This window comes from Argiope bruennichi, chromosome 7 (assembly GCF_947563725.1).
Source record: "Argiope bruennichi chromosome 7, qqArgBrue1.1, whole genome shotgun sequence".
Taxonomy (NCBI): domain Eukaryota; kingdom Metazoa; phylum Arthropoda; class Arachnida; order Araneae; family Araneidae; genus Argiope; species Argiope bruennichi.
Window position 1 is genome coordinate 23,323,793 of NC_079157.1, and position 19,747 is coordinate 23,343,539.

Sequence of the window (19,747 nt, forward strand, 5' to 3'; positions counted from 1 at the left end):
TGCATTTTTTCCATGTTCATTGAAAATACTTTTATTTTATGGCTAATAAAACATGTTTCTTTATGAAAATTCTTTTTTTATAATTATATTGTTTTTAAGTGATAAAACTGATGAACTAGAATTTTTTAAATATTTATATTTATTTAATTTTGGTTTACATTTTTCTTTGTATCGTATTCCGCACAGTATCATAGAATAATTCAGAAATATTTTTGTTTTCAGTTGTCGTGATATTTAATACCAGCGAAATTTCTAATTTGTTGCCAACATAGATAATTTCCTGATTTACATTGTCGACACACTTGATTCCGATTTCGAATCTTCTTTCAAATTAGTTTCGTTACTTTACACAGAAATTTGCAGCGTGTATTCTATTTTATTGACATTCTTTTCGATTCATTTGACTGAAATGTGACATTCTTAAAATATTCCTCATGATCTCAAGCTACCAATAAATAGAATAAAAAATCTCAAATACATCTTTAAACATAACACTTAAATTTTGAAGGTGACCATTTGTAAAGGATTAAATTGAACGGTTTGAAAATTTGGAATACCCTCAAAAAGCGCGTTTTGACTTGAACTGGAAATGAAGGTAAAATATAATATTATCATTTAAATACTTAGCTTAAGCTATTATGCAAAATAAAATGATAGTTTTATAATAAGTAAATCAGGTTTCCATTGAAGCATATCAAAGTTTATTCATTTCAGTTTATTTAACTTGCCCGATAACCTATTAGTGTTTTATACGTTTGGCAACTCGCTAGTGGCAACAGTTCCGAAATACTCTGACATCTGACATCAGGTTGCCTTGGCGATTCGCGTCGTAAACGTGTTTATCTGTGTTAAAAACACAGCTCTTTAAAACTATGAGCAAGGCTCTGGCTTTTTAGATTTCTTACCCATAATTTGTGTTACCTACCTTACTTCCAAATGGTGGACAGACTAGAATCGGGGATTGAAAAACTTTTAGGTGGGGCTGCAATTGAAGATGAGTCAGCCACAATTGTTGATTACACCCTTGCAGACCAAAATGAAGATTTGGGTATGTTTCAGTTTGAGTTATGATTTGATTTGTGGTACTTCCATAATCTATAATCGAATGCTTATTATGAAAACTAGCTTGAAAGTAATATGCCATGCCATTACTTTCAATTACCCAGTGATCAAAATATCTTCTTAATCGTACAGTATCGAAACATCTTTAAATGTAAGAAAGTTATTGCATGAAATTTTTTTGCGCTACTTCCATAATCTATCATCGAATGATTATTATGAAAACTAGCTTGAAAGTAATATGCCATGCCATTACTTTCAATTACCCAGTGATCAAAATATCTTCTTAATCGTACAGTATCGAAACATCTTTAAATGTAAGAAAGTTATTGCATGAAATTTTTTTGCGCTACTTCCATAATCTATCATCGAATGATTATTATGAAAACTAGCTTGAAAGTAATATGCCATGCCATTACTTTCAATTACCCAGTGATCAAAATATCTTCTTAATCGTACAGTATCGAAACATCTTTAAATGTAAGAAAGTTATTGCATGAAATTTTTTTGCACTACTTCCATAATCTATCATCGAATGATTATTATGAAAACTAGCTTGAAAGTAATATGCCATGCCATTACTTTCAATTACCCAGTGATCAAAATATCTTCTTAATCGTACAGTATCGAAACATCTTTAAATGTAAGAAAGTTATTGCATGAAATTTTTTTGCGCTACTTCCATAATCTATCATCGAATGATTATTATGAAAACTAGCTTGAAAGTAATATGCCATGCCATTACTTTCAATTACCCAGTGATCAAAATATCTTCTTAATCGTACAGTATCGAAACATCTTTAAATGTAAGAAAGTTATTGCATGAAATTTTTTTGCGCTACTTCCATAATCTATCATCGAATGATTATTATGAAAACTAGCTTGAAAGTAATATGCCATGCCATTACTTTCAATTACCCAGTGATCAAAATATCTTCTTAATCGTACAGTATCGAAACATCTTTAAATGTAAGAAAGTTATTGCATGAAATTTTTTTGCGCTACTTCCATAATCTATCATCGAATGATTATTATGAAAACTAGCTTGAAAGTAATATGCCATGCCATTACTTTCAATTACCCAGTGATCAAAATATCTTCTTAATCGTACAGTATCGAAACATCTTTAAATGTAAGAAAGTTATTGCATGAAATTTTTTTGCGCTACTTCCATAATCTATCATCGAATGATTATTATGAAAACTAGCTTGAAAGTAATATGCCATGCCATTACTTTTAATTACCCAATATCTTAATCTTTCATTATCAAAACATCCTTAAATGTGGGAAAGTTATTGCACGAACTTTTTCAAGATTTCTTTATTTTTTTAAGAACTAAAGTGCTATAGAAAATTTATAATTTGGTGGAGATGGAACTGATTTCAGATTTAAGTCGTTTTGAAAGAAAATTTGTTGTTAATATTGGCAAATTCGATGACTACTTGACTAATCGATGATAAATCAGTTAATGTCTACCTGTCTGTAATTTATTATTTATTTTATTGTTGCCGCATTTATTATTATTTTTTAATTGCTTGTAAATGAATAATACAATTTTTTTCCATTGATACAAAGCAAATATATCAACAGATATAAAAACTTTTTAATGTTAAATATAGAATGCAAAAAGTAAATATTTGAATAAGGAGCATTTAATTCATTTCATTTAATGCATAGCATCTTATTATTAAGTGAATTTATCTGAGATTTTTTAAATTTTTTGATTAATTTTCAAGTGTTAATTTTTAAAACTGCATGATTAGAATTGTTTAATTTAAAATTTAAAATCAAATAATCTTTCGCATAAGAATGTAAATATTTTTTGTGTCAAATAAAATTAATTGCATTGTAATATCAATAAATTTCATCTTTAAACATACTATTAGGTATTATGAGTTCAGAATGTCTTTTTTATTTGTGTCCATAATATATATTTAGATAATTACTATTACATTTAGTTCCATTTTCAATCTAATATATAGTTATATGTTATATAGTGTAGAGTTATATCATTCATATTCTTAAAAAATTGAGAAAGATTTATGAATAATATCCCTAAAGTGAGAATTTTATTTCTGAATGATGCCTAGTATATCAAAGACTTTTCTATAAATATATATCTGCAATAGCATTTTGTTGGCTTTTTTTCCCTTGTATTTTATATTCCTGGTCGAAGAATTTTATTCTTTCAAGTTGAATTATTAATTTGAATTTAAGGGTAGCTTAAAGCATTTCTTGAGAAAACATGCCAGTTATTAATATTTTTGGAAATTTATTTGTAATTTGTGAGTAATTTTTATAACTTTAATCTTCTTAAATCAAGTTTTTAATGTATTTTATTTATTAGGAAGGCTTGAATTCTTAATTTAAATGCCATAATTTAATATATTAATTAATTAAGAATAGCAGCACTATTTGTTTATCTTAAGATCAATTGATACTGCAAATTCTGTAATTTCTATTTTATTCAAAAAGAAGGCTTTATAAAATTTCTGTTCTTTTTATCATGGACCATCAATCTTCTTAAATAAAGTTTTTAATGTATGTTATTTATGAGAAAGGTTTGAATTCTGAATTTAAATACCATAATTTAATATATTAATTAAATAAGATAGCACCACTATAATAAGATAAAATTACCTTAGATTATACTTGGAATGGGTTTCTTATCTAATTCATTTCTTTTTTCCACTAAAGGAATTTTAGAATAAACATTTTTTTTTTTTTTCTGGCCAAAGTATCTATAAGGAAATAAACTATTGTAGCTTAGATTAGTATTGAATAAAAAGTTAATGAATTTGACATCACTATGGGAACATTTGTTTTATATTAAACATTGGTTTTAAAAATTAATCTGAGTCATTAATATTTCAGAACTAAATAGAAGCATTTGCAATGTTAAATTTATCATTATGTAAGTAATTTGGAAATGATTATTATTCTAAGTAATAAATTATTTTTTTAAATCATGAATCTTATTGAGAAATTGCTTTTTATTTTAGTGGGATTAATAAAGATTATGCGTTTACATATGGAAGAAAAAAATTGAGATGAATTTTCATGTAAAGCGTAAATTTAAAAAAAATTTCCTATTATTTTCTAAGTCTCCTTTTCTTAAATATAATGATTTTTATATTGAGGGCAAAATTCTTCTATTATAACTGGCAAATTACTTTTTTACTAATTTGCTTCTAATAAAAAGAAAGTTTTAGCATAAAAAAATTTAATTTTTAAATTTATGAAAGAATTTTAGGGAAAAGAAATTAATATATCATTATATATTTAGTCTAAAGAATTATTTTCTTATATTTGCATGCAATGGATTTTTTTTTTCTTTTGTTTAGGACTTGCTCTGTCATTCTTTACATGTACTGATTATTATTTTGTTTATTAATTTTACATCAGATCTTTTTTTAAAACATTATTTATTTGATATACGGATAATAACCTATCAGCATTCAATGCAATTAGAACTTACTGTTTATATTTCTAATGTATGAACTTGATACATCTTATTAAACTTTGTACACATTTACAGACAGAAAGACAAAAGGGAAAAAAAGCCAACTTTTTATTCTAAAACTTGTTTTTTAGTCTATGTATAAGCACACCATTTTATTATTTGATTAACATTGAAACAAAGAATCATATAAACTATGCATGTTCTTTTTAATAGGATCAAAATCAATTTTGCATAATTTCTTCACTTGCTGCATCTATTGGAAATTCATTTGCAATTACAGATATCTTTTTAACTCAGTTCTGCCCCTCTTCTTATCCACTTAGTTTTGAAATAATTTTTTTTATAACTTATGTTTTACTAAACTGAAATGTGTTGTGAAACTTTTTTGTCTCTCTAAAATCCATGATTTATTTTAAAATTGCATAATTGAGGTTTATTCTGTTTTATACTGCTTTAAAAGTATATATAACAAGTTCACAATATTTGAAGATTTATTGTATCATTCAGTTAGAAGATTTGTTTTGAATAGCTGGCAGTAGAACCATTGATAAATGCCTCATTTATATTACATTAAGTTTATTTAATAGTCTCTTTAGATACACACCTAAAAATTTCATAATTACAGTTATTAAAAGTGTTTAAAGCTGTCTTCTCACTGAAATTAAATCAGCAGGTTTGAATTTGATGTTGATAATATTGTCATGTTAATGACTTATAAAATTGGGTTTGAAGAAATATGTTTGTTCTTAGAAACAGTTTTTTACATCTGCAGATATAATAAGACCTCAAAAATAAAAGATTTCTAGGTTTCGAAAAATTTCAAATTAAATTTTTTATTGTTGTTATAAAGATTTTATTGTTAGTTTATGTTCAATATTAAAATGTTATGTTTTCCACAAAGTTTATATAAATTTCTAAGCATAAACAAATAAGAGCTAGGCTGGAAAGTATATATCTTGTTTTTTTTAATAAGTTTTTATGAAATAAGAATTAAAAATTTCTTTTAACTATAAAAAAAAATGATGCATTTTGTTTTAGGAAAGTAAGTCTACAGATCTTTTCAAATTCAGAGAATTTTCTTTTTAGTGTTTATGACTTGAGCAATTGAATGGAAAATATATTTTTAAAACATGTTAATTTCAAAAATATTTGCTGACTTGTTAAGAATATTTAACATTGCACATATTTGTAGCATGCATTCATGTAACTAGCACTGCTAAACCATGTTATTATAATATATTATAAAAAAATGTAAACATTGTTTAAATTAAAAGAATAGTTAAAATTGCAAACATTTTTGAAATTAAAATGATGATTAAAATTCAAGAGAATCATGAAATATATCACATATTTAATAATAAATGTCCACATATATTTTTTGAACAATTATTACTTTAGTACCTAATATATGATAATACTCAATTGCAAGTATAGTTTTATGGACATTTAATATTTTGTAAAAGTTTCTTAGCTATTATTCCTAATGAGAAATTACATTGTATAATAATAAATCATTTTCAGTTATAAATAATTGATTTTGGAATTAAAGAAACAGTGGATTTTTTTTTATTAAATGTTTTAATTTTTTTTTATTTGGATCACATTAGAGAAGTATTAAAATGATTAATGCTTATAATTACTTAAATCAATAAACATAAGATTTTTGTCTGTGATTATATCTTTTCGTTTAACTCTACACATTGCTGAGTTTGACAATTGATTCAAAAACGATTTTATTTATTTATTCCCTAAATGCAATGCAATGTCTTTATTCTTCAGAGTTTTGATTATTTAACCTAAGATAAACTCAAAATTTTTATCGTTTGGTACCAGAATCCATAAAATTGATTTTATTTAATTTCGTTCATTTTAATTTTTTGAACTTTTAAACAAAGAACTGAAACTGCTGATTTATTTGTTGAATAAATGCAGTAATGTCTGTTTATTTCACTATTTTCTGATTACACGACCTAGCATTAACCGCATATTTCCAAGTCGTTTGGCATCGCAAATTCATTTGAGGTCAAGTTCATGTTCTTCCTTCAACGTAGTTGTAAAGTTGTTCGTTCTCATCATTAAGACTTCCTTTCGGATCCGTTTCTCACCATTTTTATTCTGCTGTTCAAACAAGAACGAAAATAATTTTCGATTTACTTAAATTCTACTTTTTTTTTGTGTGAATTATTTAAAGAACTGGTATTTGTATAGTTATTTAACAAGTTTTGTTTGCAGGAATTTTAAATCCAATTATCTCTCTTCCTTATTTTTCCCGTTATCATTTTATTCCTTTTAATATTTTTTGTTGTATTATCTACTTTCGAATCACTTAATTTGCATATCACATTCATTTAATCAGTATTTAACATTTGACCTATTTTATTTTAGTCTCATGTTTTTGTGTTAGAATTTTTGTACCCATAATTATCGGAATAACTAACAATCCTATCATCTTACCAAAAGTTTTTAATGATCGTTATATATAAAGTTAAAATCACCAAAATATTTTTGTAAGAGTTTCGGATGCCAAAATACTTATTTTTATTAAATTTATTATTATTTTAATTTTGTTGTGTGTAATTTTCAATTTTTGCCGACATATAGGAGCAGAATATGATAACGATAAAGTGCATTTTTCATCAATGCACCAGGAATGATACAACTAAACTTGCAATTCGCTATGTTATAAATATTGTTTGTTCTAAATTTCTCTTCTAAATTTCTTTTTTCTTGTCATGTTAACTTACAATTTCTTGTAATATGTTTATTTCTTAAATAGTATGCAGTTAATCTTATTTTATACATCGTTCAAATTGTTATTTCTAATTCATGTTAGTAGATATATTGCTTTTTACATGTGTATATAACAGTAGGTGGAAATTAAAAATGGTTATCTTTATTGCAGTAGTCTTTTCTTTCTTTTTTCAGGGAAACATTCTAAATGATGTTTGAATTTTGCTTTTGGAATTAAATCACTGTTTAGTTAATAGTTAAATCACAGAAAAGAAAGATCAAAGATCTGGAAATGTAAAATAGACAATGCATTATCGTCGGCTCTTTAAGATTTATTTATTTGAAATCAATATTGAATTCATTGGAATCAAGAAAAGATGCCGTATTAACAAACTACATTCTAAAATGATTTCGCTGTATTTATTTTTTGCGTAAAGAAAATGGATTTATTAAATTATTTTGAAACTATTAATAATTTATTATTAAACTGATAAATAAAAATATTAGAATTCTATTCAAAATTATTATGAATCCATGAAAATTTTTCTTTAAAAGTATTGTATAAACATATGCAGATGAATGAATTTTCATGACTGTAACTACTAGAAGAGAATCTAATTCTCAATTTATTGTTAAAATCAAAGCGTGAACGAAATCTGATTTAAATTGTAGCAATTTAAGAACATTATTTCTTCCAAGTGGGCGTTATCGAAAAGCCAGCATTTTGCCGTGGGACACAAATTGGCTGGGAAAGTACACTTCCTTGACTCTGTCACCTTCCTGCAACAAACATTCTAAATAATATCATCAATGTTAGTGGAACGTGCTATGAAAAATAATTAGGTAATTTTTTTTTTCGCTACTCTGATGATCGAATTGAGATCGTTAAAGCTTTCGCCTAAGATAATTATCTTTACCTGTAGCTTTAAGACAATCTGGTGTTTCTTTGTTTTCATAAGATCAATTACTCAAGTGTTTAATGAGGTTGCTGGTTTATTTAGACTGTAGAGTGCACTTTATATTGTATCTCTTTAGGTATTGTTTAATTGGCTGAATTGCCGATTAAGTTGTAGACTTTGAAACAACATGATGAAAAAGTAGCTTATTTTTGAGGTCCAGTAATTTTTTTTATTTTGAAATTTTGTTTGGGGCTTTCATTTTATTAATCATTTTAGGTTGAGGGAAAAAAAAAGAATTGATTTAAAGAACAAATTGTAAATTCTGGAATAATATGTAAATTGAGTAATCTTCTTTATACATGTTTTTTTCCTTTCACAATTGAGCTATAGAACAAAGGTTGTAGATGTCTATACTAATTGGTATACCCGGCGGCGCTCTCGATTAAAATTCTTTCTGGTAAAATATTTTTTATATAGAAGCTACTTTGTATAACATATTATAATATACAAAATCTTCTACATGATATATATTGAAATAAAGGAGAAATTAGAAAATTGTGGTAGAAATGTTCAACGTTAAGACGTTGCCCGATAAAGAAGAACTTATAATTTTTCTTATTTCAAAATCATCTTCGAATATTTTTCTAAAGAATTGACAACAAAAGAAAAATTGGCAAGAAACGATATTGTTAAAAAGGTAAAAATCTTTAAAATAATGTACTTTAAGATAATGCCTGCTTTTAGGCATAGTTAAATTACTACTTTGAATCGAACGAAAACAGTTAAACAGATGTGTATTAAAAATAAGACGGAAGTTTTTTTTGTTTTTTTTTTAAAAGTGGTAAAGTAGCTCAAAATTAATAATAATTTTATTGTGGTTAAATAATTTAAAAAGTTTTTAACTATCGAAAGAAATATTGAATAAAAATAAAATTGATATCATAGGAAAGTAAAATTTTGAATTTTAAAAGGGTTTAGCATTATTTTTTCTAGGAACGATTTCCCCCAAAATTACTGTGGAAAGAAATGCGAAATTTTTGTGGAATTTCTTGCTAATAGAATATTTAATTAATTTTTGCATTTTTTAAGGTTGGCGATATTTTTTCTCTTGTCATGAATAATAAATGTACAAAATATGTTTGAATTTAATGTATTGTTTAGAAGATGGCATGAACATGCATATATAGCCGTAATGACTCTTATTTATATTAGGATATAAAATTGAATGCCTGTTTATTTGCTTAAACCTTATATGTTTCCCTAATCTTTGACAGAATCAAATATAGTCTGACACATGGCGCATAGAAAGATTAACTGCGCTATTAAAAAATTTGTAAGGCTCCCTTACGTGGAGGGGGAGGGGTAGAATAAGAAAAAAAAAATTATATATTTGCCGTAACATCGAAACATATTATTTCACAAAAATTATTTTTTTCATCATCTTAAATTTAAAAAAAAATAATAATAATATTAGCTGTTTAACGCATAAATTTCGTTTTTGTATGACCATTTCTAATTTTAGTCAATTTTCTAAAATTTTTCGAATTAGGTTTGAGGATTCTAAAATACTGTAAGGAGTAGATTATAAAAATTCAGGAAGTGTGCTATTAAAAGAATTTATATTTTCCTTATTCTTACAATCGAAACCACGAGTACAGTGACAAAAGTTTATTAAAATTAAATGAGAATATGATTTCGATCAATTATTACTTAATATTTCTTTTGGTCCTCTTCTTCAAAAATTTATTCTTGATGTAAAAAAAAGAGATTTTTCTTTAAAAAATTGTTTTAAAATTTATTTAAGCTCTGGAATAATCTTATAATTTTAATGACAAAATTAAATTTTTCTCATTTGCATTTCTTTTGTGTCTGTGGCAACAGCAGAATCTTAATATTTATAATTGCAATACATGCTTATATTTACAACGGGTTTTTTTAATTGTGAACATCATATGAATAATCACGAATGCATTTTCTTTAGAATGTTTTAATATTATTTTTATTCCAACAGAATGAATTTAAATATAAATGTAATTATATCTTTCACATTTTGCTTATTGTCAACAAAATATGCGGTCAAAATATTATATGGTTGTTGTTTTAATGTTATATTTCTTTCTAATGTTAATCACAGTTTAGTATCTTCAGCTTTAAAAATTATTAGAAGAAAAATTTGCCAATTTTCTCTTCTTAAACATTATTTACAATAAAGTGCATGATTTATTTGTGCTTGTCAGGACTAGATTTAAATTTTTAAACCGGAAAACAACATAACATAATAACTTTAATTAACGTTCCACAAGCAGCATAAAGCAAAGAGAAGAGACACACGAAAACATCTGCTTTCAAACGTTCATCTGCATTGCCTGTTGTAAAAATTAAATTTACACAATTAACCTAAGTAGATTAGCAAACGAATTTCTGTTTTAATAAAAATAAAACAGCTATGCTTGACTTTTGGCTTGAATAAACACATAAAGTTTTAATTTTTTGTTGAAAGTAGTCCATTAAATTTTATAATTCCATCATTATTATATTAACGTTTAGGAATTACACATTGTTATCTGCTGTTGTTTTTCTGATTCTGTTGTTTTTCGGCGATAACTTCAGAAACCACTGTCTGAAATGTTTTTAATCCGCTTAACAATTCAAAATTCGATTCTGATTTTGCGGTATGATTATTTTATTCTATTTCATATTTTCCCTTTGGATTATATTATTTATTATATTATATTGAATGATTAAATTCTTTAATCAGATCCAAGATCGCATTTTTGCTATATTTATTTAGGAATTTTTGATATTTTTATTTATTATTTTGTTGAAAATTTCAATAGCATTATTTTTCCTTTCAAATAAGAATTTCTTTTATAAAAAAATCAAAATGTAAGCCTTCATAGTTAGGAATAGAATTATTAATAGCCGTAATTGCGTAGACAGAATTTAGGAAGAAAATATGTTTACGATTTGGAATCAGAGATATGACCAAGACATTTTTAAGATAATCATCCACATGAACCGAATCATATTCAAGTCATGGAAATGAACTTACCGAGAAATTGCTGTAGCTCATTGTCATCCCATGCTTCTTAAGACACTCTTCGCATACTTACTACTAATATTATTCGAAAATTATCTTATCGAACGATGTGTGAGCCTCATAACATTAAACTCATTAACAGGACAAGGATTTTGTTGTAAGGTGCTTTTGATTACGCAAACAATTTCTCAAAGGTAAATTTCTATTTCTGTTGGAACGTTATAAATTTCGTAAATTTTTGTGTAGCCGATGGAAATTATACGAAGAAAATACATGATCTATTAATGATGATCTGCTAATTCGAATTCAAGAATTATTCTTAAAATATTGCTTGGTTGAATTGCTTGATTAATCAGCCCTTTGCATTTTTCGAGACTTGCGGAGGTTAGGCTTTCTGCCCAACGATATTCGAATAGAATAATTTAAATGATTTTCATATAATTGAATAAATTCTTTTTTACCTTTTCATATACGTAGTATAGAGAAAGTATAATAATCGTCAAGAAATTCGAACTTTTGACGAATTTCTGCATTTCAGATCTCCCTGGGTTCGACTGCTTGTGACAAGAATAACTTAAAAATGCATTGAGCTGGACTGTTGAAATTTTGTACACGGTATTTATACTAAATTTGTAGATTTCCATCAAATCATCTGTTCAGGGGAAATTCATCTGTCTGTCCGGATATTCGAATATATGTTAGCGTGATAACTACAGAAAGACAAGAGCAAAATAATTAAGATTCGGCACGCAGATTTAATATCTATAGTGCAGACAAATTTGGTATGGGATTTTGTGACTATAAGTGCAGTTTTGTGTCAAATTTTTGCTTCAATCGGTTGAACATAACGCGTCAAATACACAAATTCGATTTTTGGGTATTATTAACTGCATGCCAGGGATTAATCGCCAAAAAACTCGCCAAGAACACCCGATAGATTCAGTAAAATTGCTAAGCTCATAACTATTGCACACCAATGCCATGCTGAGCGTTCTCTGGTATAAACTTTTATAAGAGAATATACGAGAAAATTTTGGGGAGACACTCCCATTGGTTTACAGGTATACTCCGATTTTAATAAAAAGACAAGAGAAAAGAATCTTATTACGTTAGAAAATTTGAATTTCCATATATTAGATCTTCCTAAATACGAAAAACCGTTATTAGAGTTTATGTCTATCTGCCTATAAAGACAATAAGACTTAAAGTAAAAAAAAAAAAAAAAAAAAATGGTTAATTTGAAACCCATCACCAGTAATTCTGTCTGTCCATCAGTCTATATGAACATGATATCTTAAAACGGAATTAACTGGATGAGTAGTAAGTATCAGTTTAATTCACAAAATATAAGAATGTGTTAAGTTTTAGACTTTATCCGGCAAAAGATGTGACTGTCTGTCAATTTGTCTGTTCATTTGCTAAGATAATACAAAAACGTCACAGGGCAAATGAATGAATCATAGTATGCGATCTTAATGCTGAACTGTTAATTGTTTATTATCATGTGAGAACATGATGTTCTTTTGGTTAGGGGGTTTTGAAGCTCAAAATCTCAAAATGAATGTTGAAGCTTGAAATCGAGTAGGCAATGAAAAAAGCATAAATGGCAATTTTCATCATCATCTTTTAATCGCATATATTTTTTTTACCTGCTTTTACCAGTATTGCATTATTATTACGTATGCTTCTTTGAAAGCAGATGCGTTTCTAAAAGGTTGACGTAGAACTATGACATCATAGCTGTTATTTCATCTCAAAATCGGTCGAACTCCAAAACTTTGTTTGCCAGCTAGAAAAATTAAAAATGAAAGTTTAAAAATATATATATATATATATATATATATATATATATATATATATATATATATATAGAGAGAGAGAGAGAGAGAGAGAGAGAGAGACTGATGCAGAAGTCTCGTGATTGTTTCACACCGGTTTAAACTGGTTAATGACTTGAATTAATTAAGACACATAATGACTTCAAAATAATAATGTTCTCACAGGATATTTGAAATTTGCCATCGTAGATTTCATTTTAATTTTTTTCATTTGGACCAAAATTTGTCATTTAGGAAAGATCTGTATTTACTTGTCCACCCTTGTATATGTGAACATTCTAACTGAAAAATAATATGGGACTGTATTATAAAATATGGTATGTGATTTCGAATTATAGATCTGCATTAAATTGTGGATACAGTCGGGTAAAGATAGAACCAACATGCATAATCTCTATATTATGAAGCATAATGATAATGGTATATTATAGAAATATATGAAATACTTGACGGGATATACTGACTTCAATCCAGTCGAATTGCCAATATAAGTATTAAAATTTAGAGGATACTAGCGAGAATGGTCTTTCTAAACCTTTCTCGCATTCATTCATTCTAATGAATTTGTCTTTTCAGATAATGCCGTGCAGGATATTGGCGTAGAATAGATGATATTAACTTTTGGCATGAATTTAGCAATTTTACTGAATCTACCGAGTTGTCCTTGGCGAGTTTCATGGTGATTAATTCCTTGCTTGCCGCTAATAGTATTCAAAGATCAAATGTGTGCTTTAGAACGTTTTTCTCGATCGATTGAAATAACAATACTGCGTTTGTCGTCACAAAATCACATACCAAATTTCATATATTTAATTCATTGCGTTTTTGTTATCGCGTCAACATGTTTCTGAAAGTACAGACCGACGAGTCGAACCCGTTCTAGTTTTGGCTGAAACTTTGACAGGTGTAAACATTAAAAACTAAACTCAGTGCCACGATAGTCCATGTGGGCCAAGGCCTACAATGCCCATATCTGCTTTCTTGACCGAGAGCCCTGGGGTGCACGGCATATGTCCCGGTTAGGTGGTCAGCCTAACGCGAAACCCCCAGTGTTTAGTTTCCAAACATGCTTGGTCCTCAGTTTATCGACCCACTGAAGGAATGAAAGGCTGAATCGACCTTGGACGTGTGCGTTGGGAGCACCAAGCGCTATCACTACGTCACCGCGCTTATGGTGTAAACATAGATGTTAAATCTGTGAACCGAATCTTACTATCTAGCTCTCTTCGTTTTGTATTTATCGTGTTAATTTATATTCGAACCTCCGGACCGACAGAACCTCTGAACAGATTTTACTCAAAATTTGATAGAAATCTGCAAATCTGGTGTACCAAATTCAGCCGTACCGTATACCAAATTTCAACCATCTTTCTCAATGGAATTTTTAATTACCTTTGTCACAGACAGACGGACATTTTCCAAAAATATGTTTTTTTCAACTGAGGGAAGTCTAAAATGTGTCGATTCGTCAAAATCTCGAGTTTGAATTTTTTGTCGATTACTGTAATTTCACTATATTACGTATACGAGTAAGTAAAAATTATGTAATAGCATTTATATTGCTTTTAAGTGGTTGATTTGGCAGTCCAAAATATATTAATATATTGCGATTCCGGACATTTGACCAGATGAAAGAGAAGAGAGAAAGCTCAAAACTTTGATTTTCCTGATTTAAATAAAAAGTTATTAAGCTGGAAGACACATTTAAACAAGAAAAGTAGATATATTGTTATATTATTTTGATATAATTCTAGGATTTTATGAACTTAATTTAGAACTGACAGCTAAGTAATATTAATGAAAACGCAGGCTGTAATTTTAAGAAGATAATGTATTTAGGCGTGCATTCTTTTATGTAATTTGTATGATGTAAAAGTCGTTATATATAGATTCAAATGCTAACGAAGACAAGACAGACAATTCAAGTCTAAAACGTTATGCTACAATTTTCGAACTAGAAGTTTAAATTTCATTCTTCCATTTTTTTTTATAACGCCGTTTGTTTGAATTGGTTCACGTTGTGGTGCTTTAACAGAAAATGTGCCTATTTTAGGCCTGACGTTTAAATAAAAGTCCTTGCAGTTCTTATTCGTACTTTGAATCATTTAGGGCAACACACTTTGTGTTTCCACCCTCCATTAGCTCCCTACGCACTGTTAGGACAAAACCAAAAACATTTCAACTTCCGTTCGGTACATTTACCATGTTGTATTGGGCTTGTTATATCGTCTGCGTGTACACCCACCTGTTGATTCATCGCATTGTTCTTAACGTCCTTCAGTTTGCTCTTGGTGCCATCGGATTCTGAGAAGTGCTTGTTATGTTCTCCGAAGTTGTAGTTCTTGTCAGTTTTGCAAGGCCGTGTTTGTTTTACACAGTGTGTCGTTTGGCTTTTTAAAATATATGTACTATGTCGTCATCAATTTGGATAAAAGCTTTCTTGAGTTGTTTTTCGTAGATGAAAATTTGCCTCTTAAGTTTTGAAATGACTCGCCCTCCCCCCTTTTTCCCCCAGCGAGAGATAAAATATCCATAAGAATTTTATTGTATTTTGAGAATTGGAAATAATTAAGCAGTTCTATTTGAAAGATTAAAAAATGTTATATAAATGCTTTTAGACAAAAAGAACTAAAATATCAAAGAGGGAATATTGCTACAATAACTACTAAAATGGTCATTGATATTGTTCGTTTCAGGATTCCAAGATTATCGTTTTTTAATTTTCCCATATACGTAGAGAAATTATAATAATCGTCAAAGGATTTGATCACAAGATTAAGACTTCCCATCTATCTGTCTGCCTGTGACAAAGATAGCTCAAAAACGCTTTGAGCTAGACGGTTGAAATTTGGTATGCGGTCTTTACACCAGATTTGCAAATTTCTGTCTAATTTTGAGTATAATTTGTTCAGTGGTCCTACATCTATCCGGCTATTCAAATATAAGTTAACACGATGATTACAAAATGAATAGATCTAGATAGATAAAATTTGGTACACAGATTTAACATCTATAATCCAGACAGCTTCAAATTTTGAGCGAAATCCAATAAGAGGTTGACTGTATATCTGTCTGTACTTCAAGAAACGTGTAAACGCGATGTTTCAAAAGCGGAATGACTTAAATATATCAAATTTTGTGACAATAAGTGCAGTTTTGTGTCAATTGAAAAAAAGTGTCCAAAGAACAAATTCGATTTTTGGATACTGTTAGCCGCATGCCAGGGATTAATCGCCAAAAGACTCGCCAAGGATCACGATAGATTCAGTAAAAACGCTAAATTAACGCCAATAGTTAATATTTCGTGACTATTCTACGCCAATGCTATAAAAGGCTTTCTTTGTGATAACATCTTTATTAGTGTGCATGCGGGAATGTTGTGGGGAGACCGTTTGCTCTGGTTTTAACATAACTATTTTAAGTAAAGTGTCAGTGCATAAAATTCTTAAACAATATAACCAACTTCTTTCATCTCACCGCGTTTTGACGAAATTAACACTCCTTTGCACATGCATAAAAGCGCGGAGGGTTTCCATATCTGAGAATTGACAGTATTCCTTGTAGCTAAATAATAATAAAGAAAAATGTGTGTGTGTGTGTTTTTGGTGCTACTGCGCATACTGTAGGGTATGCGCGGAAATGAAAAATATTTATCTGAAAACAGATAATCATAATTTTTTTCTCCTGAAAAAGAAAAGAATTTATAAATTAAAAGTGAATTTAAATACAAAATAAACCAACTGAAATGGTCTCTCCAAAATTTACTGGCTTACTCACTAACAAATATGTTATTACAGAACTACAATTTTAGTTACAAGATCACATGCTATATTTCATTTTTTTATGTCATTGCACTTTTGAGTTTTCGCTTTAATATGCATGCGAAAGCTAAGAGCCGATAGACGGAAAAGATTTGCTTCTAATTTTCATAAGGATCTCTACTTTAAGTGCTTAAACTAAGAATGAAATTTCATGGGTCTTGATAGCCTGGTTGGTAGGGCGTTGGACTCGCATCCCTTAGGTTGTAAGTTCAAACCCCGCCGGCCGAAGACTCTCCGTGTGTGTGTGGTGACTGGCGCACGTATAAATCTGCCGTGGTCACAAAGTCCCCTGTGTCGAAAGTAATACCACTTGGGGTGATCGTTCTCTGATTCAGGTCTGAATTATGATCTGTGTATGAGTGAATGAAGTCCGCCCCGTAAAAAGGGTTGTGACGCGTGAGTAGCTAAGTCGTACTCTTGGCCCTAGTTGGCGTTACTGTAAAAACAAGAGACGCTCTCTCGGCTTAAATCGCTGACAGATAAGTGTCAGCGGGCTTGTAAAGTGCCATAAGTCACAACATGCCAAGAGTGAAATTTCATTTGTTCAAGTCTTTGCGTTTTTGAATTACTGCGCATGCATGCATGCGAAACAACACACTATTAAATATTTGATTTCTTTCAAAATTTGACACGGTTGCATTTAAGATGTTAAATATGCTTTTAAATTTTATGTATTTAGGTTCTGAAACTTGTTTGTTATCGTGCGCATTTGCACTTGGACATTTAAGACAGATTTCTTGTAAATGGATTTCGTTCAAAATTTTGTAGAAAACCCATAAATGTTTTGCAAAATCATGTACCAAATTTTATCCGTACAACTCAAAAGAGAGTTTGTGTTTTCATGCTCATAGACACACCGTCATAATTTCCATAATGTGTTTTGTGGATTCAAGGAGGTTTGGAATTTAAAAATTTGTCCAAAATCCGAGTTCAAAATTTTTTTACAAATTCCAATACTTTTTTTTAGAATCGAAGCTAATGAAAATATAAATATTTTGTTACCAAAAGTACAGAACTTTTTTTGATTATAAACAGAATCCGACTGTAGAACGTTTTGTCTCAGTATTTATTTATTTTTGAGGTCCCCGCGATCAGTCACCAACAATTGCAAACTATCGCCACTCCTATGCATAATGGAGCTTGGTGATCTTGACGTAATTTGAAAATCGCCAAATAAATCCATTATCTTGAAGTAATTTGAAAATCTGCAAACAATTCCGAGAATGCAATCATCTTAGCATGCTAAGCATAATGGAACTTTGCGATCTTGGCATCGTCTCAAAATCGCCAAGTAAACCCTTTACATTGGCGATCTTGGCTTAGATGGAAAATTTTGTGACTAAATTTATAATAGGAAAAAAGGTATTGTTTCCCATTTATAATTTTTGATTAATAAGTCTGATTTTGTATTGATTTAACAGTTTCCTCCTTTTCTGCAAGTTTATACAGAAAAAGAAGCTTTATTAAAAAATAGCAAAAAATACGGCATGGGAATTTTAAGAGATTTCGAGTTTTAAATCTGCGTGTCCGAAAAAAAAATTATTTTGCAATTCAAAAAAAAAAAAAAAAAAAAAAAAAAAAAGGCTACAAGTTTGAACTAAGAAGTTTGATGTAAAAATTCAACACTGAAATTGCTAATTTCTATCAAAATATGGACGATTTTTTTTTTTTTTTTTCATAAATTGTTTCTCTTGACGGAATGAATGTAAACGTGATCTGTCTAAAAGGCAGCAAATGAAGTGTGAAAAATGATAAAAAAAATAATACCAATATAAGTTAATGTGAAAAAAGGTTGTCATGAGATTTATTGTATTTTTTTTTCGCCCATTTGTGTTACCGTTTTCTTATTACGGTGTTTAATTACACTCGAATGGATAGATAGTTCTTTCATTGTCGAATTTGGTCCAAAATTTAGCTCAGAAACTGTATGACTCATGATACCGGCGTCCTGGCATAGGGGTAGCGCGTCTTCCCCCTGATCTGGGTGTCCTGGGTTCGAGTCCCGGTTTGGGCGTGGTTGTTCTTCACCTGTTCTGTCTGTGAGATGTGTGAATGTGTCCTCCTGTAAAAAGGGGTTGTGCTAGCGAATGTGATGCATGAGTAGCTAAGACGTACTCTTGGCCCTAGTTGGCGTTACTAAAACAAGAGACGCTCCCTTGGCTTAAAAAAGATCGCTGACTTCATCATCGAGCTTGTCCATGACAAGTGTCATTAGAAACAACAACAACGACTCATGATTGCTTCACTAGCACTTTTCGACTATTGTACTTTGATGAGGGATGGTATGCAGAGATATGATCGGTTATTATGTCTCCTAATCTGATAGTCTGAGTTCACATTATTATTAAATGTAAACCTCTTGGCTAAATAAATGCATCCTGCGCAAAAGCGCGGGGGTGTTTCGAATCTGAGAATGAACAATTTTGCTATGTTTAGATGCAGGTACATAGACAATACGACATATCTGCCCAGTCACTCATTCAGAGGCTCAGGGTCCAACATTTAAAATAGATCTACATTTTTGGCGATATTACAGTACGCCAAATTCCATCTATCTGGCTCATGGTAATTATGAGCTTTGATATGGACAGATAAACAAGATAAAATATTGATTTCCGGTCTTAAGAGAGAACTTGCAAATTTATGACTATCTCACAATCCAATTCTTGGACTACAATATTTTGTCTTTGTATATAAAAATATAAAATAATAATTATTTTAAGATTTTTTTCTTGCGGCTTACTTTCTACCCACCACATATGCAAATTCCAAAAATAAATAATACAAAGTGAGAAAAAATATATTAGAAACCACTGCTTAAAGCGATGTTCGTCCAATTATACGATGACAATTGGCCTCTTATTAGCAACTCATCCCTCTTGGGTTTCGTAGAAGAC

The 19,747-nt window shown here is 29.2% G+C and overlaps 1 protein-coding gene across 1 annotated transcript in view; it reads left to right on the forward strand.

The window, feature by feature from the left end:
• The first annotated feature begins 797 nt into the window (after window positions 1-797).
• The window catches only part of LOC129976150 (8-oxo-dGDP phosphatase NUDT18-like), a 50,602-nt gene continuing 31,652 nt past the window's right edge, over window positions 798-19,747 (forward strand). The window contains exon 1 of the mRNA XM_056089577.1: window positions 798-1,048. Coding sequence (XP_055945552.1) covers window positions 937-1,048 — 112 coding nt within the window. The 5' untranslated portion in view covers window positions 798-936. The remainder of the gene's footprint in view (window positions 1,049-19,747) is intronic.